This window comes from Dreissena polymorpha, chromosome 11 (assembly GCF_020536995.1).
Source record: "Dreissena polymorpha isolate Duluth1 chromosome 11, UMN_Dpol_1.0, whole genome shotgun sequence".
Lineage (NCBI taxonomy): Eukaryota > Metazoa > Mollusca > Bivalvia > Myida > Dreissenidae > Dreissena > Dreissena polymorpha.
This window is the reverse complement of record NC_068365.1, coordinates 76,868,369-76,890,542: the sequence shown is the minus strand read 5'-3', so window position 1 is coordinate 76,890,542 and position 22,174 is coordinate 76,868,369. Positions and strand designations below refer to the sequence as shown.

The window sequence follows — 22,174 nt, the reverse complement described above, 5'->3', positions numbered from 1 at the left end:
AAAAACTGAAATTTGAAGTTGCTTCCTTCACAGACATTTTTAAATGAGATCATCTTTTAGCTGGCTCACACACAAAACATTTCTGTTTTGATTGGATAATTTTACTGATATCTATAGTCGATGCTCTGTCGATATTGCCATTTTTTATCTTTATTGACATTCTTGTATTACCTAGGATTTAAGTTTTAGGCTATAAACACTCCTGAGTAGAATTTTAAAGCTTTTGAGTATTTGCTTGTCAATTCTACGTTGTAACAATATGGCGCGTATCGCTACTTGATGCTTGGTGGCATGCAAAACAAATCATCACAGTGACGTGTACTTTGTACTTGTTGCGTGGGCATGATAAACAAACCCAAAATCGCAAAAAAACACGGCATTAAAGAGGTATGAAGGAAGTACACTTGATTATTCCAAATAACGTCAATATGCCGTTTTATAGTTCATATCAAAGTGTTAAAATGGACTGCTTTCATCATCATATAATGACTTAAAATAGAAAGAACATATGTATAAATAAATAAATAAATAAATTGTTTTTGCAATAAGGTATCTACTATCTAATCAACATACACAAATTAATCAAATATTCAGATTCCGTCATTAACTATTGCTATAACTATTGCTTATGCTCAATAAATATCAGATGCACAAACAAAAAATATGGGTCGTCATATTGTATGTTTGTAGACCGATCAAACTAGAACAGGCGGTGAACAATCTGTCAATTAAACAAACATGGCGAACGGACATTTACGTGAGAGATTAAATATCGTTATTCCATTATGCGCATGACAGGCAGTACTTCTTTTCTAAATACGGACTCGGTCGTCAGTACTTGAATGTGCATGTACATGTAAGTTTCAAGAAAACTTTGGAAGTCGCTGACCACAGTTATTGTGTATTGCTATATATTGACGTGTTAACAAAGGGTGTGTTGTGCTTGCTTTCGGGTGAAAGGCCGAAAAAAGAACAAACTGAGAGCATTTAAAAACCAAATGTGCAGGGTACCCGTTAATACCAAAGGCACAATATTTATTCTTTTTAATTACCGTTTGGCAAGTACACGCGGGGACAATGCGCCCACTTGATGTTAACATAAAGATTACAAACATGTCAATTAATTAAGTACATTTTTGTACATCTAAGCATATTTGTATCAAAGCACTGCTTCCCAACTCTAATCAGTATGTGCAACGATTGGACAATATCGCACCTAAACGTATATTTAAGTAAAGATAAATCTATTGTATATACACGTCACACGATGGCACTCAGGGAAGGGAAACACGTTCGCTCCTGCGGTCGTCAAATATATCTTACACGCTCGTCTTCCTTTTCGCAACAGGTATTTTGATATTTTATGTTCTTTATGACTGTACTAAATATCGAAGAACATTTGTGAATAATGTACAAAATGTGTGCAGGATATTTTTTAAACGTGTATATCAATAAAATATTGTTAAAAACAATATCTTATTAAAATTTGTATTTGGGTGTCCGTGTTGTTTTGTTTGTTGTCTTATCTAAGAAGAATTACATCTGACAGCAGCTGTTAAAAAATACATTTTAAAATTTAAATGTGTACATTGATAATATTTTTAAGCACTCTAGTGTTATGAAAGGGTACATTATATGCATAAATTCTGTTGGAACACAGATGGCTGAACTTAAAAAAGCTTGAACAGGTTTCTGGGTAGATTTTTATATTAAGTTATAGTTCAGTACCTACAATTTTATTTATTAAACTAGTTCCATGGAAAGTATCGTGATTATTTTATGTTGTCGTGGCCATGCAATCATTCGTGAAGTCATTTAAATAGCTGCGTGTTTAGACCTGTGACCCATATAAATATGATGTAATGTTATTGTTGTAAACATTACCAATACCTTTTGTGTGGGGTTTTTTACACTTATTTTTGTATTTTATGTTTACTCATTAAGTTGTATTCGTTCTATTTCGCTTGTCAAAATTCAACAGCCTGTAAACACGCCCACAAAATGAGTGTATGTCGACGCAATTTTCTTTAATTTTGATGACCGCCCTCCGGAAAGGAATGAATTTACTTTGCCACTCTAGTACTCCTGGAAAAAATCCATTTTTAAATACGCAATATATGGTAAGATACAACAATATCTAAAAAGCACGTTTTTTACTGTTCGATTTCCTCGATATCTATTTTCTGAAAACCATTTGATTTAGCATTTCAAGTATGAAACATACGAGCACTATAGAGTTGCGCTAATGTAACAATAAAATGCTGATTTCACACGGAACGACAATATATGGATTTAGACAAAGCGGAATGCTTACCATTTGATAGTTAGCGTAAAATAGGACAACAAATCATGAAATCATGGTACACGTGTTAAGAAATATGATCCTATTGCAGATTAACATTTTATTGATCATTATTTATGGAAAAATACCTTATCGTGTGACATATTTTATTTAGCTTGAAATACATCTCCTTTTACTCGAAATATATTGTGAATCAATATGTATATTGCCGTTTATTTTATTTAGTTTGAAATACATCTTTTCTATTACTCGAAATATATTGTGAATCAATATGTATATTGCCGTTTATAATAGTGTATGATCTTGATAAACTGCTATCAAATAAAAGGAGCCCATGATGGAGACTTATGTACAAAAAGAATTTAGTATCCAAAGTTTCAACTTAATACGTTCCACTTTATTTTATGTGCATTTGCTTTAAGTTGAATACAGTATTTTCCCTTTTCATAACTGACTGTTCTCAAACTAGATAGTATCCGTCATAAATTAATATAATTACTTCTGGCTGCAATAATTGTATCTAACTGTGATAATAAATCTGATTGCTATTCGTTAAATCTTAATTTACCATGACTCGACATCTTTTAAACCAACTTGCCCAGTCGAACTGTATTTAACATTTTTTTTAGAATGTAATGCATAAATATAACAGTGAAGAACTTAACAATAGAATAAAATAATGTAAATTACAACTTATCAACATGTGCATTGTTAATTGTGTTTCGATTCGAGTGTCACAGAGCATACACGTTTACTATTTTAGCATAATACGTAACTATAATATATAATAGCATTTTTCAAAATAAGGAATAATTTTAAACAGATTAATACTTACTGTATTATTAGGCAAATGATAGATTAGAATCCTCTGTATTAACGGATTATACAAGGTAAACAACATAAACACAACATAAACACATGGTAAAGTGTATCAACATATTGTAAGAGACAAACACTACATACATACAATATCAATATTCAAGATATATACTATATCCGAACCAGCGAAAACAAGAACGCATGAAAACCTTTTTTGTATATTTATTTGAATTGAAAAAGAAAACACGTAATCACGGTTTATATAAATGTCATGTTTAACTAGTTAAAAACGTTATTTTAATGTATTCTGTTATTCGGTAAAATCAATAAATGATATCATTGCCATTTAAATGTTTTTCCATAACATTTTTATTAACCCATCAAATAACACTGTAAAATGAAGTGTTTGTAAGACGTCTATTATTATGTACAAAGTTTTCATATATTCAGAGAAGTGCTGACAAATATGATTTTGTCATATCAAATTGAGTGACTTTTTATAAACGAGCATTGTAAAACACGATATCAATTAAATGTTAACATTTACAGTTGCACTACTCCCCTCCGCGTAACTGCTGAAATGGCAACGGAGCCATGCAGTTTTCCTTCCCGCCACCCAAAAGACCCACAAAGAGCACTGTTTCTCTTAGCATCTATAATCGATTTAACGGAAGGAGTGCCATTTTGGTCGGTTGGTTGTTTATATCGGCAGCGGGACGATTATAGACGTCCGGCCCATTTATTTATGAATTGCTTATGTATAAACTTAGCTGACGACAATAATTTATTAACTTATCATACGTTATATGTTATGTGGCCCTCATGAATTTTCCATTGAAATCCATAGATAATCGTTGCCGATGATTAATTTGGACAATAAATATCGTGCATTATTAATTAATTTTATAATATCAGACGAGAATGTGTTCAATTTTTTTGCCAAATGCAAGTTGAGCCTCGTCAATAAAGCTCGAAACTTGCCTTATACGAGAAAAGGCGGCACATATGGAAAAAAACACGGCCAATACGGAAAAAGGTCGGCCAATACGAGATTCGGCCAATCAGAAACCAGGAAAAACTCGGCCTTATATGAGAATCTAAAATTTCGACAATTTTGGACGCCAATTTGAAGTTGTTTGCTTAGTTTTGGTGCAAAAGTTTAAATCTTTAAAAAAATATACATAAAGCACTCAGCCCCAAATATAGTCAGCTACCTTTTCGACAATAACAATAGTGCATTGTAACCACAACAGTAAGTGTAAATATTTTAGCGTACATGAATAACAACTTTGAATATTTCAAGCTACAATCAGCGCCGAAAGCAACACTTATTCAAAATCATGGAGGATTTACACATTACAAATGAAATTCAAAATGGCAATAAGTAAGTTTTCAATCCTTTTTGTCTTTCTGAGTTGTATTAAAAACAACGGTAGTGGATCCAGAGTGGCTGAAATGTTTTTCAGGTACATTTTGCACAATTTCGCGACCTGTCAAATTGTGTTCTTGCATCATGTAATGTCTAGAAAGCATCTCTCGTCTTATGCTAAGTTTAAATGCTATTGTGTGTATGCTTTATCAGTAATATCGCCTTCATATAACAATATTAATGAAATAATAATTATTCTTCTGAAATTAAAAGCATGGAACATTTGTTTCCTTTTGCAACAATATTCAGTTTTCGTTTTTAAACTAACAAGAAATCTCTTAAAATGTAGGCTAGTTTGAACTTTACCGGTACGCAGTTGTTTACCACTATCGACAAAGCGGGGGTTTGGCGGTAGCTAATAAAATGATGATTAGGTGTTGCGCGCTTAGCAACGATGAAATTATACGCTTTTCCATTATTTTTTACGTAACGGTAATGTGCAATCGTCCCAGAGGTATTTTGGTGTACATAACATTTTCAAAGTATTTTGCTTGGGAAAATAAACAGGGAAAAAGTTGTATAGAACAGAAATTTTGCTGTTTTTAAAAACTAAATACTTAATATTGTAGCAAAAACCTGTAATTCGAAAGTGACATTGAAGCTTTTCTTGCTGAATAATATTATTAAGTTAATTTTTAATTAAATTGTCATTGATTAGTTGAATTCATATTGGCTTTGTTATTGAGCTTCAGACAGCCGTATTCTCCTGCGGCCTCAGGCCAATACGGCTGTCTTCAGCTCAATAACAAAGCCAATATGAATTCAACAAATTAATAACATTATATTATTGATAGCAATATTGAACGACATATAAATATATTCATCTATGGAACAGAATAACATTTCGACCGCAATGGGGTCGTCAACCAGATTTCACGAAAAAAGAAAAGTTCTAAAATACAGTATTTTTTAAGCAATTATTAGTTTATATTGATTAAATATCACGATTGTTACATTACATTACTTGAAAAAAAATTTAAGTTTTCATATTTTCTGTATATTTGGTAATACAATTTCACTGTATATGTGAACCAGGTAACTACCAGTTAACTATAAATAATGCAAGTATATTGATCATCATCGTCACGAGGTAAACCCAGGAATGAAAATTGTGCATGCGTAGTGAATTATATATATCAAATTATCGATCTACTTGCGTTATTTATAGTGTGTATATCGTTGAGTCACCTATTATACTGGGTATACTGACAATATTAACTTTTTTCAAGTTATGTAATATGCCAGTCGTGATATTTTAATCAATATAAACTAATAATTGTAAACAATACGGTATTTTAGAACTTTTCTTTTATCGTAAATCTGGTTGACGGCCCCTTTAACCTCAAAATAACAGCTCCAAAACAATATGCGGTTGCTTTCAAGTGTGATGCTTGTTTCTTTTTACGTTCTATTTAAATGAGTAATTATATTGGAATTCAATTTGTAGAGTGCTTGATTTCGTGTGCGTTATTACGCGTACCAGTCCGTATGCACACCAATGGTGCAGCATGTCGTTTACTGCTGGTATATGTATAAGGCTTAAATCAATGCGAATATGAGTTAATGCGAAATGGTAATTATATCTACTGATAGTATATATACAAGAAAGTGAACAATACAATTGCATAACATGGAATGTATATTGATGAGTTAGATTAAATCAAATAATGGATTAAAGTGTGATTGTACGATTTTGTCAAATATTTATGAATTTATATAAAATGTGAAAAAACTTATTATACATATATTTCAATATAAATTAAAATAAAAGTTAAGAAGACCATTAGTCGAAAAATGCGAAATAAGCCAGATATTTAATTTTAAATCGAAAATGTCTTTACATATTAATTTGCCAGCATGTATATCATTCATGTACGATGTGAATCTAAATTTAGTTTTACGGATCATTTTAATTTCCTGCAACGAAATCTATTCATACGACACCTGAACACTTACTCCGATCCTAATAAAAAGAGAAATGCTTCGGTTATTGTAGGAAAATATCTTCGTCACAAACGGTTCGGAGCGCTAATTAGTCGTTGCTGCATATTATGAAATTCGTCTTAAATGTATATTTTGTCTTGCCTATTCTGTGTTTTTGTAACATATGTTTATCAATATATTACAATTTAACACATATTAAAATTTTACAATCTCTCTTTAATTATTTACAACAAAACATTCAACAAGAGGTACATAGTAAACATAACAGAATACAAAGCTAAACATGAACCGTTACATTAAATTTACTCTACATGAATCCACTGCATCGTTAAAGTGTTTGGTTATTGCAGGGTAACTGTTTATGTGCATTGACTAAATGTCTACATTCATGTCCTCTATGTTCCTCGTTTTCATTATCGAATAATATGTGAAATTGAATGGGGACGGGTCCAATTTGAACATATCGTATATTACTTTCATACGTATGCAATTTAAGTTCTCGGATCGAATGCGAACAATCCATGCACGAATGCATCGCTACCACAGCTTGGGTCCCTTCGCCAAAGGCTTGTTGGATATAAATTGGCACAAGGTGAGGACGCTATTTGTGACATTTACATAGAGGAGGGCTGGTATCTTCTCGATGGCGTCGTCTTAGCTTCAACAAACCAACGGTGCGGGACAGTGAGAAATTGGTATCGTAACAGTAAGTATAACATACTACAATATATGGCATAAATATGTGTAAACTCGTTTTGATTCACTCAACTTAACGGTGAATAATATGAATTTCTATAATAAGTTGCCGCCACAAGAAATCATGTACAAAATGTCATAATAACCATTTATGATTTTAACCGTTATTCTTTACCAGATAACTTAAGTCTACCTGATAATTTGAACGTTGCAACTGACATCGAACTGTGTAGAAATGGTCCTGGCGGTGATTGTGACAAGCGAATGCACTCATCGGTTATCAAATGCGCTGATGATAAGTATGCATTTCGTCTCGGACCGATGGATGGTTGCATTGAAGCGTACTGTTTAGGTGAGAACGCCTTGTTTACCATAATACTAAGTAGTTCGCTTATGTTTAATTGACACATCGTAAATAATACGCATATAAAGAACATATCAACATCGGTAATGCTTCGAAATTCTATAGATGTGCAATTTATGTCATATAGAAGTATTAATCTGTAGATGTTATTTGTTTTGATTACAATATTGTATATCGCTGCAAAATAAAGCTATTATATGATTCGAATTTCAGAACGAATTTCGAATGGACCTATGCCAACTGGTTAGTTAGACATACTATATACACAGTATAATTATAGTACCATGCTTGTGTTAAGTATTTGTTGCTTTATAAGTTCAATTATATTAGAAACTCTGCTCTGAACTATAAAGTCTAACATACGTATGGTATAAGAATCCATGTAGCAGTATGGAATAACAATGATTCATATTAAAACATGATTATTTTACTGTACTTTACATCCTTCATATTAAAGGACAGCCTCCTGACATCTCGAGCATTAAGCCGGTAATAAATGTAGCAGCCAAACGCGTGAAAGATGAAAATGAGCTACAGTTCTACTGTGACTTTAACCCGACTGCAAACACAAAATTCCATTACAAGGTGTCATGGACAATTTCTCAAAGTTCCCTATCAAGCCACGAACTGCATCATTCGGAACCAGTGAGATATCTAAGCCAGGAAGATTTCCGTAGGAAGACCATGATGACTGAAAAACACCTTAAAGCACCCACGTATTTTGGTTTGGGAGTAACAGCAAGTACTCGTATCCACACCAATGGATGCATTACACATTGCTTATTAAAGCCTCACACCTTGAAATGAAATACATGTTAATCAATACATATAGATGCAATTTGAAAGTATGCAATATTGTCATTAAATATATAGCCTATTTAGCAGGTAATTTAATATTTGTTTAAATTTTAAACCGAAAGTAGGATTTATATACGTATACGTTTATTTCGACAAACGCGATTATTTTTAAGTTTTAAAGCGCACAAAATACGGATTTTTACCTTGTAACCACTGGATATATTCTAATTGGCATATATTAAATTAAATCTATAGCCTAGTTAGCAAGAAATTTATTATTTTTTAAATTTAAAAACCGAAAGTAGGATTTCTATACGTAAACGTCTATTTCGACAAACGCGGTTATTTTTTAATTTTAAAGCGCACAAAATACGGATTTCTACCTTGCAACCACCAGATATATATTCTAATTGGCATAGATAATATTAAATCTATAACCTAGTTAGCAAGTTATTTATTATTTTTCAAACGGTACCGCTTTTAAAACCGAAAGTAGGATTTCTAGACGTATGCGTCCATTTCAACAAACGCGATAATTTTTAAGTTTTAAAGCGCAAAAAAAGACGGATTTCTACCTTGTTTCAACCAGATATATTCTAATTGGCATAGATAAAATATGTTTCTTATTTCTATTAAATTTACTTTCATTTCAATGTGTGTGGCTTTAAACAAGACAGACAAAACGTAAAGTCTATCGTCATGAAGACTAAGCCATTCGAAACGAAATACATTTTGATAGCTTTATTCTTTATTGCGTAATTTATCATCGTGTTTCTTTAATACTTAATTGCTTTCTCACCTTTTTGCTTACTTACTCATGCACTTTCTCACTCACTCATTCACTCACTCACTCACTAACTCAATCACTCACTCACTAATTAACTCACTCACTCGTTCATTACTAACTTACTTACTTACTTACTTGCTTACTTACTTTCTTACTTACTTACTTACCTACTAACTTACTTTTTTACTTTCTTCCTTCTATCATTCCATCCTTGCTCCCTTACTTTCTTTCTTACTTACTTTCTAACTTTATAAAAGAATCACTTTCTAATTGCCTTACTTTATCTATTTATTCATGCATTCCCTAATTGTATGCATTGATGAATTCAATAATTAATGCATTACGAAATTGAGTTTTTAATTAAGTCAACAATTAATTAATAAATTGATGTGTAGATTGCCTGCTCTATTACGGCCAGCGAAGACGTGGCAACCCCGGAAAGCAATCCTGTGATAAGTGAAGAGAAGTTCTGTGGAATCAGGGTATGCAGTTTACCGAACACTTCTACTTAAGCGGGCCCTGGAAAATCAAGTAAGATGCTACACAACAAAGCAGCAATTGTTTGAAGCCTGATCTTTATAAACAGAGCAGAGCGCGATTGTTTTGATAAATTAAGAAAAACACACAAATAAGTTTGTACCTTTGGCCTCAAGTAAATATTTTGTCAACTTTTAATTAAATACCGGTATCAATGCACGTGAAATAAGGTTTCCAATTATCATGAGCCATATCGAACATTATAATATAAACGGCCGAGTGTAGACGCTAAACTTCATTATTTTAAATCTAAATAATAAGCAACACATATACTACCTTAAATAGTTCACAAACCTTAGTCAATCACAACAATTGTGACGCATTCGCAGAATAACGTAGACATATGTGATCCGCTTTTGCATACTCAAACCAAGTTTAATTAATTTGCATTATATTTCATGGTTAACTAATCTTAATGAATTCCATTGGCTTATTTTATGTTTGTTTTGTTTGTTTTACAGGCCTTGAACAGCTCGAACCACGTATATATTTCGAACGACAAAGGCGCTGATATATATTTTGAACTAACAGTTCCGTTTGGGTGTGAAAAGGGCTTTGAAAATCAGAATTCGTTATGTTACCTCGATATTACCCTTTTTATTCCAAATTCTGAAACAAATTGCAATATCCCAGATATTGTGCAGCGCAAAGGTGCCAGAAATTCGTGTGGAATAAGATTCCATATAAATGATGTCGGGAAACCGCAAAAACTTCACATTCAGCCAAAGTATCCAAAACTTACGGCAAATTTAAATAAACCAATGACACTGATTCTAGCCACTTCCATGTATGAAGCTCACCGCCTGTTCAGTGAATATGCAGTACAAACGATGCAGGTATACTTTTGATACTATATGTTGAGATAGCGGCATGTTAATAAATGCAGTAAAGCTCTTAGTCATCGTGCGCATGTTTCTAGTTTTCGCGATTAGTCATAGCGATTATATGGTCGATACATGTATATTTCGCACAATTTGCATGATCAGCAATTCATTGCGCCTAAGGTGACATCATTTGAACGCCAACGAGAGTCACTGTGACTATATTGTACCGGTTTATATTTTTTATGACAGCAGACTAGTTATAGATGAACAAGTAAATAAAGTTTACGTTGATTCCATTTTTATTCGTTGGAAACCTTCTATAATTATTTGACATGCATGCACGTAGATTATATTTGTTACTAGAAAAAGCAAAGCTTGCACCTTTGTAATTTGTTTACTGTTTTATTGTTAATCTATCATAAGCCCGTAATTATTTCTGTCATGTTTTTATTTCGTACGAACAATTTTTATTTTCATTTATAAATTTTACACAAAATCTGTTTTTTCATAAATAAAATGTGCATACATTTTATGTGACGCAAATTGATTTTATATTCGTAATTTCTTAAATTGGTTATTCATCTGATCATTATCATTAAAATATATTAGTACAATTTTATGATGTAATTCTTGTGATTGATGTAATGCGTAGTGTCGTTAATGCAACACACGCATTTCTGTCACGGTATGTCTTAATTCCATATTTTGTAAAAAATTACTAATGAAATTGAAAAACGAAAAGTATTATATGAACGGGAAGCATACATACATGCGTTACATGGATTATTAAATGGTTAAATGAGAAATGCTTTATTCTAAGGTCACAGTTTCAACTGAACAAAACATCCTTAATAACAAATATTGCTACGCTGTATGCGACCCGCATATGCTGACATTCGACGGACTGTGAGTATCAGATTTAACATGGTCACTTTTAAACATAAACTTCATTTTAAAACAATTACATAAAATTGATTTAATTGACTACAATTGCATTCTTAGTCTAACTTATATATAAAAAAATAACTTTGTGTTCCGTAAGCATTGGTGTACGAACTAAAAACGTGTGTCGTTGATTTTTTTAAACAAATAGTAAACGATGGTCAATTAATGGTAGCCCATGTTTCATTTGGATTCATTATGTCATCTAGTGTATGTATTAACTTGATAGGCAGCTGTAGAAAAATGGCTTTAGTTTCAAGAACATAATACTAGAAATATTATAAATGTTTATTTGTTTTCAAAGGTTGCGTAGTTGGAAACCATAGACATGTATTCGTGTTTAACAATTTGTTTCCTCACATGTCAATCCAATAAGTATACAACGTTATTAAATCATCGCACTTAGGCATCACGTTTTAACTTTATAACTATTATATTAAAAAGCATATGTTATCTGACATTTAAGATAAACATAATTTCATTAAACCATTACTGCAAATGTTTTTTTTTTTCAAAGCCAAATTTGAAAACCTGTATCCGTCATTGATTCAATCAATCTCATTCTGGATATGAATAAATATGTTTTGTTGAATTTTAGTCCGTATGAAAACCAGATGGCAGGAACCTTTGATTTGTACATCAACACCGAGTATAATCAGAAGGTAAGGTTTTGTATACATTTGTTATAATAATGCATCGAATTGGATCGTTATAAATGTTGTTCCTGATCAAGATTATACGTATCATGTGTGTTAACAACATTACCGATTTTTCGTGTGTTTCAACATAAGTAATGACACGTAAAATAATATGATTATGCGATCAACACACAATCAAATAAATTTCGCTACTTTTGGGTTATATTCAAAAATACATATCATATTGACATGTTTGTTTTTAAATGATTGACTGTTCGTTTTGATTATTATAATAGTTTTTCTTTAATACATGTAACATGTAACTCTGTGATGTATTTTTCTACAATATACTACATATATATATATATATATATATATATATATATATATATATATATATATATATATATATATATATATATATATATATATATATATTTATTTATTTATTTATTTTTTCGAGAAAGGTCTATCCAAGGCAATTGCACAATTAATTAAATAATTGTCACATGATGTAACTAAGAGGCAATTAGTCATTACTAAAATATTATCATTTGCGTGGTTAATCCTTGATAAACGATCTTCATTTTTCAGTAATCCATATCGTTTTGCTTATTATATCTAGAATAATTTTATCCGTTTGATAAACCACATTAATTATGTTGTGGGAACTAAAACCAGTTTAGTCGATTAATTTAAGTCGCGGTAAGACCTACATGCATGGCATATGTTGTCAAAACATCATACGTGTATACCAACCAGTGGGTCATCGATAAATTGTTTAGAATATATATAAACCTGCATTTAGATAACGTGATTCAAAATCACTCTATCACTTTTAATTATTTGTTTTTAACTAAATTTGAATGATGACCACTACAAATTATAATGCTTTAGCTGCACTTTACAGCGAAATTTAAGGAGGTTAAATATACTCATTCATTTGATTTATATTATTTTATTTAATTAAATTATATGCCACATCATGCATCTAAATCTAGATTACGTAAACAAATTTAAAAGCTTAAGTAAAAAAATATAACGATTTGTGCCCTTCTAGACCGAGAGTGTATAGTAAACGGCCAATGCAGTGCAGTTTAGTGTTCTTTAACTGAATACTTCATTACTGCACACACACTTATTTAAAATTTGCATCAACAGTTTATAATACCTATGCATGTTAAATATTCAGGTACAAATACGAACACAATCCTGTAACAACAATGGACAAACACCGTTCTGTGTTTGCGGAGTTGCAATCCAAGCAGGAAGTGATGTGTTTGCTTTAAGTACTTGTACAAACACCATTCTTGACGTCAGGTTTGTACAGTGCGATGACAGGATTCTAAGAGAAAAGGTAGAGAAAGTCTCAGAGACGTTGTACAGAGTAAGTATCATTTACATACAAACGGATTTTTCTTTAAATTGCATTTGATTTTGAAAACAAACCATATTTATCGATATATAACAACAATGATATAAAAACGTTATCTTTACTTGGTGCATCATATTTTTATAGGTTTCATTGCCTAGCGGAACATATGTGGAAATAACTTTGAGCGTAATGGGACACAATATGAACGTCTACGTGTACCCTTCAGTGGCTGACTTTATGAAAACATCTGGATTATGCGGCTCATTTGATGGAACGACTACCAACGATCGTCTAAACAGGCCCGGTTTTAACGATCCGGACCCAAACAAAAGCTGGATGTACGTAAATAAGAAAAGCCGTATTGAAAAGCAACCGATTTGTGTTTACGTCTGTGCTAGCAACTTAACTTTTTTCATTTGTTATGCATTTGTCAATTTATTTTACGTCATAGGATGAATACCGTTGACGATTTGTTTAACGAACATGTCGCTTTGAGGCCTTGGGAAGATCACTATCGTTTTTGTACATGCAATGAACACTCAAACAGCCCAACAAACATTGCAACGTGCGACGTGGATATCAAGAAAACCTGCACTGCCAAACCACATTTCGCGGACAGATGTGTACACTCTTCTCACAGAAAAAGGAGATCTGACTTTGGGGAATATAGACAGACAGACGAGGGTGATTTTCATAAAACTGTCAACGTTGCTTTTGTGTCAAAATGCAGTGACGCTATTAACCATCGGAAGGTATTTTTGTTTGAACCATGCTAGATAGCAAAAAATCATTTATTATACAAAATCAGTTATAACCTGCACATTAAATGACAATAAATTATTTTCGTTCATAAACCGTTGAAGGAGCGGTCAATAAAAACGTACACCGATGAAACTGCGAGGAGTGATTGCATGCAGCTCCTGAACACCACTGCTTTTCAAAAATGTTCAAGTATTCCAGGTCTAGACTTCACATCAATCATTAATGATTGCGTCCTCGACGCTAAGGTACTAATGTCTTATTACAATGTGTATAATTTTATTTGCAAATTACAGTAATACTGCTACTACAACATCTGGCAAAACATCAACAACATAAATACCAAGAACTATAATTACACACGTAACATCAGTTACCAATATAACTATTAACCATAACTAATTTGTTGACGGTTTTGTGATAGATAACAGGAACTATGGACTGGACAATGTCACACTTAGAAACAATAAAATCTTCATGCATGCAACAAATCGATATTCAAAAGATGCCGCCGAATGAAGATCTAGATGGAATGACTATCACAATCAACGGAACATCGTATTCCAACATTTCTGTTGACAACGCATCTCTTTCGCTATCATCCGTTATTACTCAAGATATGTTTGAGGAAATTCGCATGGTGTCATGTCTAAGGGAGTGCAGCGGATTTGGAGACTGTACCACTGGTAAATATTTACGAAGTCAAATCATTTAAATACTTATCACAAAAAAATATTCATGTTGTTGCGTTTGTTTTATTAAACCGAGCATGGTTATGGACATTTTAACTCTATGGCAACCAATAATTTCAGTAATTGCGAAATGCATACATATCTAAATATTTTTTATAGACCGATCGAAGACGATGACCACAGCCGTCATCATTAAATATTGTTTTGATTAATGTTTTGCCTCCGCCGTTTTATATAATCTCACATTTAATAGGCTTGGATATCGTTTACAGTTTACAATGAAACGCACGCCGAAACTGTTAAAATTGCACTTTTTTGTTAATTACACCGATACTGATATTTAACAGCCCATTTAAGAGTGTAAATTGTATAAGTGTGCTCTTTTTCATCTAAAGTATGTGTAGTCTTTACGGTTGTGCAGTACGCGGGTTATTATCGAATATAAAAGCCTTGGTAGGCCATGCAAAATAAAGTGAACATGTTTTATAGTGACTACAGGTACCATTTGTTTAATAGCGTCCAAACATGTTAGAAGAAAGCGCTTTAACCCGGATCTGTACATATTGTTTAAATACCTGCCAGAAAGTCAGCAATTTTGTATAGAAATATCAAAATTGGCTTTTGTGTTGTGTAATCCGGTTTCCACATGAATCGGATCCTTATATTATCGGCATCAACTTAGTTTCGAAAAGTATAAGATTGTATTTATGCCGATTAAGATTATCGGTTCACCCCCTTCGTATACAGACTGGTAGATATAATGGAAACACTATTGCTAGACAATAAAGATCCTGTCTGTGTTGTAATATCACGGAAATTTAGGGCGAATTTCATTGTGTATGTATTTGTTCAACATAATGTTGATATAAGAAATAACGACATACAAAATATTACTATAATAATCCATCTGTCATTAATTATGTTACAATTGCTACAATCAACCAATATGTCAGAAATAATAAAACTGTGCTTATTTATTAAAGGAATCTTTGAGTAGCAGATCGAGTACATTCACTCGTATAACGTAATTTCCCAATTTGCTCATCCTCTGTACTTGAATATAATTGTGTTTTGTATATATTTATGTTTGCTGGCACTTGTTTTCTGCGCGTTAACATGTTGACATATATTAATACCAACCACATGTGATGTTGACGATGTATATTGTGCAAGTCAAATAAAATGTCCGTCTGTCTGTCCTAAACATGGTTGATGTTCAATTTTCTCCGATAAAAGCGTTGCCATCCAAGCATTTAATCTAAACAGATTGCAACAGAAAACGTCCTTTTATTTTAAAAGAAAACTAATAAACTGTAGAACTATGATTTTAGAGTATTAAAATTAACTGCATCACACTTTGTATTATAAAAGTTTTTTTTTAATCTAAGTTACTGATTCATCTGTAACAATATGTTGTCATATTTGATTTATTTTATTTGGCAAATTCTGTAAGCTAAGTAAAACGAACTATACCATAAATACAAAACTAAAGTTAAATGAACCAATGAAGCCCACCATCAAAGGCGATGAAACAGTAGAATGCTATTCATGTATTTTTTAACCATGTTATGAAAGAACAGAATGTAACATTTAGTTCTTCATTAAAAACATAAAATATGGTACAAATATACAAAATGTTGGATATATGTTGTTTTATATACCCGAAACGGTATATACCGGTACGATTTGGTATTGCAAAAAGACCCCATACTGGTGTTAACCCTAACAGTTAATATTACTCAACTGATTTTGTTCCTGAAGTTTCAATGTTTTATGTGAAGTAAACCTCAAAGACTGGTTTTAGCATATATCTTACACTTTTAAAAATAACAAATTAGACACATATTATTCTGGATACTTGTTAAATTTTAATATCTGAATAATATTACCATTTCAGGTTCTTGTATTTGTAAGAAAGGTCATAGTGGGGAGGATTGCTCAATAGATTCTACAAGGCCCCCAGAAATGAAAGGAATTCCGGATGAAGGTTTATGCGACCTGCAGGAAAGAGCTTGCAAGAAAACGTCCGTTTTTGGAAACAATCTTGCATCCGATAATCAGGTCAAATGCAAAATTAAGCCTTTAGAGGTATTTCCCTGTTTATCATATTATAGCATACACGGGGATTGAAACATTAACAGCTAACAAAAAATCCATCGTTAATCGAGTTCAAAATATAGACATAGATAGCATTACGATTCTTTATTTGGAAACTAATTGACTTATAATTATGGAATGTACATACACCTAGTATTACAGTACATTGGACCTGATGACGGTGATTACATGGTTATTGTTAATAAAATGGCATGACTAAATATGAGTATATTTTCCCTTCAGATACACGTAACGCATGAAATTGTGACTAAAGAAGACTATCGCGTGATAGGTGTACCTCAGACTTACATGGAGGTTTCATGTCAGCTTGCACAAAGAAAGAAACGATCCGTGGATGCTGATATTGACGGCATTGTGGCCAGAGTTTACAATATTTCATTGAGTAACGACGGTGTCAACTTTAGCGAAGAAGACACATTGGTTGTGTACGACTCGGCCTGCGTTAGCTGTAACAAGACAGACGATACATTTACATGCAAAAAACGGGTAAGTTCGCTAACTAAATAGCTCAATAACTTAATAGATATGTTTGCAAATAAAATGCATTATTAATTATGATGTTTGCCATGTGTTAGCGCAATAAAAAATGTGTCGATTTATTTAAATGTTCCCTTCAAACAATCTTAATATTATAAATATTTTAACTTCTTGGATAAAAATCGGCTATGAATAAAAATCTTATAAATCAATGATGTTTCATGCGGTTTTGACATATTTATGGCAATGTCTCGGATACTTAACAGTTCTTCTCATGCTCATAAATGCGCATAACCACAATGTCTGCTTTCTGGCACATATATTTATTAAGACACGCCTTAGATTTCCTTTTATAAAAGACTTAAATGATTTTCGGGAATATTCTTTTAAGGCATGTTTTTATTGTACAACTTAAAATAACTTCATTTTGGTTTGTGTGTAATATAAATGTTGACTTTTTACTGTAGACCGATTTCTGTGTCAATGACGGAAAGTGTCATGGTATTGGTGATACGATTGGCTGTTATGTTTGTGCTACTCTTGGGAATGGGTCTGCAGGATGGCAACCAGATCCAGGTACTGTGATTTAAAGCACTAAATTTATTGTACTTATTGATCAAATCGGCTACAACTTTGATATGTTTCTCTCGACTATCAAAGTAATAATCAAGCTATAGTGCTCGCGGACGTACATTGTTTTAGGCTGCAAAAAATATATGTATTGATTTCTCATCAACATAATTATATTCGATCTAAAATTGCAAACACATATTCTGGTCAACGTTCAGAAATATTTTTATCACCTGCTATATATACATGTATATGTATGTATTCATGGTTCAGACAAACAGTCTTAAACATTTGTTCTACAATTAAACAGTATGTTTGCACTTTCTTTATTCAATCTCGGGTCATTGTTACTATAGGAGAACAGCACTTTGCAGTTTTAATAACTATACTTAAAACAAACTATTGCCTAAACCAGCTAAAGGATGTCGGTCTGTCAATCTATAGTGCCAAAGCATATTTGTACTTTGAAAAGTCAGGTTTATGGTTGCGTTTTGAAAACATTATTGTGAAGCTGTTAAACGTATTCTTTTGAAAATCAAAACTTGTCTAAAAGGTTTAAGAGTTAATGTAACTTACCAAGTTTCATTATTGTTTTTCTTACCCTAAAACTTAATCAAGATGTATACAGGTTTATTATTTTTTTCAATCAGTGACAACAAGTTAAAAAAAATTCATTTCGACACTCTTTGAACAAATCCTATTTAAATGCGAACCTGTCCTACTGCGTTATACTTATAGCACTTATAATAAATATAAAAATAATTGCATAGACTAAAATAATGTGTGATTATTCGTACAGGCTGCACCACTACTTCGTATATCTCCACGAATAATGGGACTCGACACGGCTTGACCAGCAATACGATTGGAGTTGGTTTGACCAAAAGCACGACTCGAGACGGCTTGACCAGCAAAACGTTTGGAGATGGTTTGACAAAAAGCATGACTCAAGACGGTTTGACCAGCAAAACGATTGGAGATGGTTTCACCGAAAGCACGACTCGAGACGGCTTGACCAGCAACACGACTGGAGATGGTTTGACAAAAAGCCCGACCCAAGACGGCTTGACCAGCAAAACGATTGGAGCTGGTTTGACAAAAAGCACGACCCAAGACGGCTTGACCAGCAAAACGATTGGAGATGGTTTGACAAAAAGCACGACGCAAGACGATTTGACCAGCAAAACGATCGGAGATGGTTTGACAAAAAGCACGACTCAAGACGGCTTGACCAGGAAAAAGATTGGAGATGGTTTGACAAAAATCACGACTCAAGTCGGCTTGACCAGCAAAACGATTGGAGATGGTTTGACAAAAAGCACGACTCAAGACGCCTTGACCAGGAAAACGATTGGAGATGATTTGACAAAAAGCACGACGCAAGACGGCATGACAAGGAAAACGATTGGAGATGATTTCATCAAAAGCACGATTCAAGTCGGCTTGACAAGCAAAAAGATTGGAGATGGTTTGGCCAAAACCACGACTAAAGACGGCTTGACTAGGAAAACGATTGGAGATGATTTCACCAAAAGCACGACTCAAGTCGGCTTGACAAGCAAAAACATTGGAGATGGTTTGGCCAAAACCACGACTCAAGACGGCTTGACTAGGAAAACGAGTAAAGGTCGGTCAAGTCCAATTACGACTCGACACGGCTTGACCAGCAATACGATTGGAGTTGGTTTGACCAAAAGCACGACTCGAGACGGCTTGACCAGCAAAACGTTTGGTGATGGTTTGACAAAAAGCATGACTCAAGACGGTTTGACCAACGAAACGAGTGGAGATGGTTTCACCGAAAGCACGGCTCGAGACGGCTTGACAAGCAAAACGACTGGAGATGGTTTGACAAAAAGCCCGACCCAAGACGGCTTGACCAGCAAAACGATTGGAGCTGGTTTGACAAAAAGCACGACCCAAGACGGCTTGACCAGCAAAACGATTGGAGATGGTTTGACAAAAAGCCCGACGCAAGACGATTTGACCAGCAAAACGATCGGAGATGGTTTGACAAAAAGCACGACTCAAGACGGCTTGACCAGGAAAACGATTGGAGATGGTTTGACAAAAATCACGACTCGAGTCGGCTTGACCAGCAAAACGATTGGAGATGGTTTGACAAAAAGCACGTCTCAAGACGGCTTGACCAGGAAAACGATTGGAGATGATTTGACAAAAAGCACGACGCAAGACGGCTTGACCAGGAAAACGATTGGAGATCATTTCACCAATAGCACGACTCAAGTCGGCTTGACAAGCAAAAAGATTGGAGATGGTTTGGCCAAAACCACGTCTCAAGACGGCTTGACTAGGAAAACGAGTAAAGGTCGGTCAAGTCCAATTACGACTCGACACGGCCTGTCCAGCAATACGATTGGAGTTGGTTTGACCAAAAGCACGACTCGAGACGGCTTGACCAGCAAAACGTTTGGTGATGGTTTGACAAAAAGCATGACTCAAGACGGTTTGACCAACAAAACGATTGGAGATGGTTTCACCGAAAGCACGACTCGAGACGGCTTGACCAGCAACACGACTGGAGATGGTTTGACAGAAAGCCCGACCCAAGACGGCTTGACCAGCAAAACGATTGGAGCTGGTTTGACAAAAAGCACGACCCAAGACGGCTTGACCAGCAAAACGATTGGAGATGGTTTGACAAAAAGCCCGACGCAAGACGATTTGACCAGCAAAACGATCGGAGATGGTTTGACAAAAAGCACGACTCAAGACGGCTTGACCAGGAAAACGATTGGAGATGGTTTGACAAATATCACGACTCAAGTCGGCTTGACCAGCAAAACGATTGGAGATGGATTGACAAAAAGCACGACTCAAGACGGCTTGACCAGGAAAATGATTGGAGATGATTTGACAAAAAGCACGACGCAAGACGGCTTGACCAGGAACACGATTGGAGATGATTTTTTACCAAAAGCAGGACTCAAGTCGGCTTGACAAGCAAAAAGATTGGAGATGGTTTGGCCAAAACCACGACTCAAGATGGCTTGACTAGGAAAACGAGTAAAGGTCGGTCAAGTCCAATTACGAAATCCAATGGAGACCGGTTAATGGCTCCTAACACTGTATATATTCTTGTTTCCATTTTGTGTGGACTATTTTTATTTTGTTGACAATACTTGAGTATTGAATTAACTTTTTTTCTAAGATTGTCTTTTTCGGTTCCTTGTTTTTGTTAATGAAATTATAAGCGTTTTTATCATCAAACTTTTCGGACATTGTGTTCTACATATAATGTCATGTTATTTATTATTGGTTAGTTGTAAGTATACCACGGCATCGTAAATTCATGAATTAAATATAGTAGTATATAATGTTCTTGTGTAGTTAAGGAAAATTAAAACATAAACTTAACTTCAACTCCGACGATAATTGTTATTGCGTGACAGTTTGCACAGAAAGTATATTATGCCTCTACTGAAAAAACGGCTTGTTAACGTACACCATGTTATACTCTTAGCTTTACGCATAACTTATAGTGCTTTGCCTATTCATTTATTTGAATTATTCAAGGAAAATACCGCTGAAATTATTTCATAGGCTAGATTGTTTCAACCAAGAATCAGTTGTGTTGTATGTGTAACATTATATTTATTGTGATATATGACTTATATATACTGCACAGCAGCGCTGATTTGATCCTGCAATTTCAGACATGGGCTATTTATAGCATGTAAATTTTGAAATTGGAATAGCCAATCAGAATTCACGCCTCAAGAATAACCTATTATCAAGATGGCGATTTGACACAATCAACACAATCGATTATTTATTATTATAACAGATGATGAAGATTTGAAGAAAATGCAAAAAATATAAAGACCATAGGTTCATAATAAACTGACACTAACGTAATTAACTTTCTAATTGTAAAGTTTGTGTAACATTATATTTATTGTGATTGCAATGACTCATATATACTGCATAATAGCGCTGCTTTAATCTTGATATGTATTAAATAAATGTTGTATTATGTGGGCGTTTCATGCGTTTGAATAGGTCATTAAACGATAACCCCTCAACGTTTGGGCAGATTTTATGTTCTAGTGGATCATCCAGCTGAACAGTCTTATACCTTA

At 33.6% G+C, this 22,174-nt stretch overlaps 2 protein-coding genes across 3 annotated transcripts in view; both read left to right on the top strand.

The window, feature by feature from the left end:
* Positions 1-22,174, top strand: part of LOC127850437 (uncharacterized) — a 206,112-nt gene that overhangs the window by 19,879 nt on the left and 164,059 nt on the right. The window lies entirely within an intron of this gene.
* LOC127850426 (uncharacterized) lies at positions 6,955-22,070 on the top strand. Of its 2 annotated transcripts, XM_052383453.1 has the most exons (18): positions 6,955-7,200; positions 7,369-7,542; positions 7,768-7,797; positions 8,012-8,292; positions 9,535-9,621; positions 10,138-10,512; positions 11,321-11,406; positions 12,041-12,104; positions 13,273-13,467; positions 13,600-13,793; positions 13,907-14,207; positions 14,319-14,462; positions 14,639-14,900; positions 16,804-16,994; positions 17,247-17,510; positions 17,969-18,077; positions 18,871-20,400; positions 21,105-22,070. In XM_052383453.1, the coding sequence occupies exons 2-18, from the start codon at positions 7,455-7,457 to the stop codon at positions 21,206-21,208; spliced, it is 4,305 nt and encodes a 1,434-aa protein (XP_052239413.1). In that variant the 5' UTR covers positions 6,955-7,200; positions 7,369-7,454; the 3' UTR covers positions 21,209-22,070. The 2 variants fall into 2 exon arrangements, with proteins under 2 accessions (XP_052239413.1, XP_052239412.1); XM_052383452.1 differs by having other exon boundaries at positions 18,871-22,070.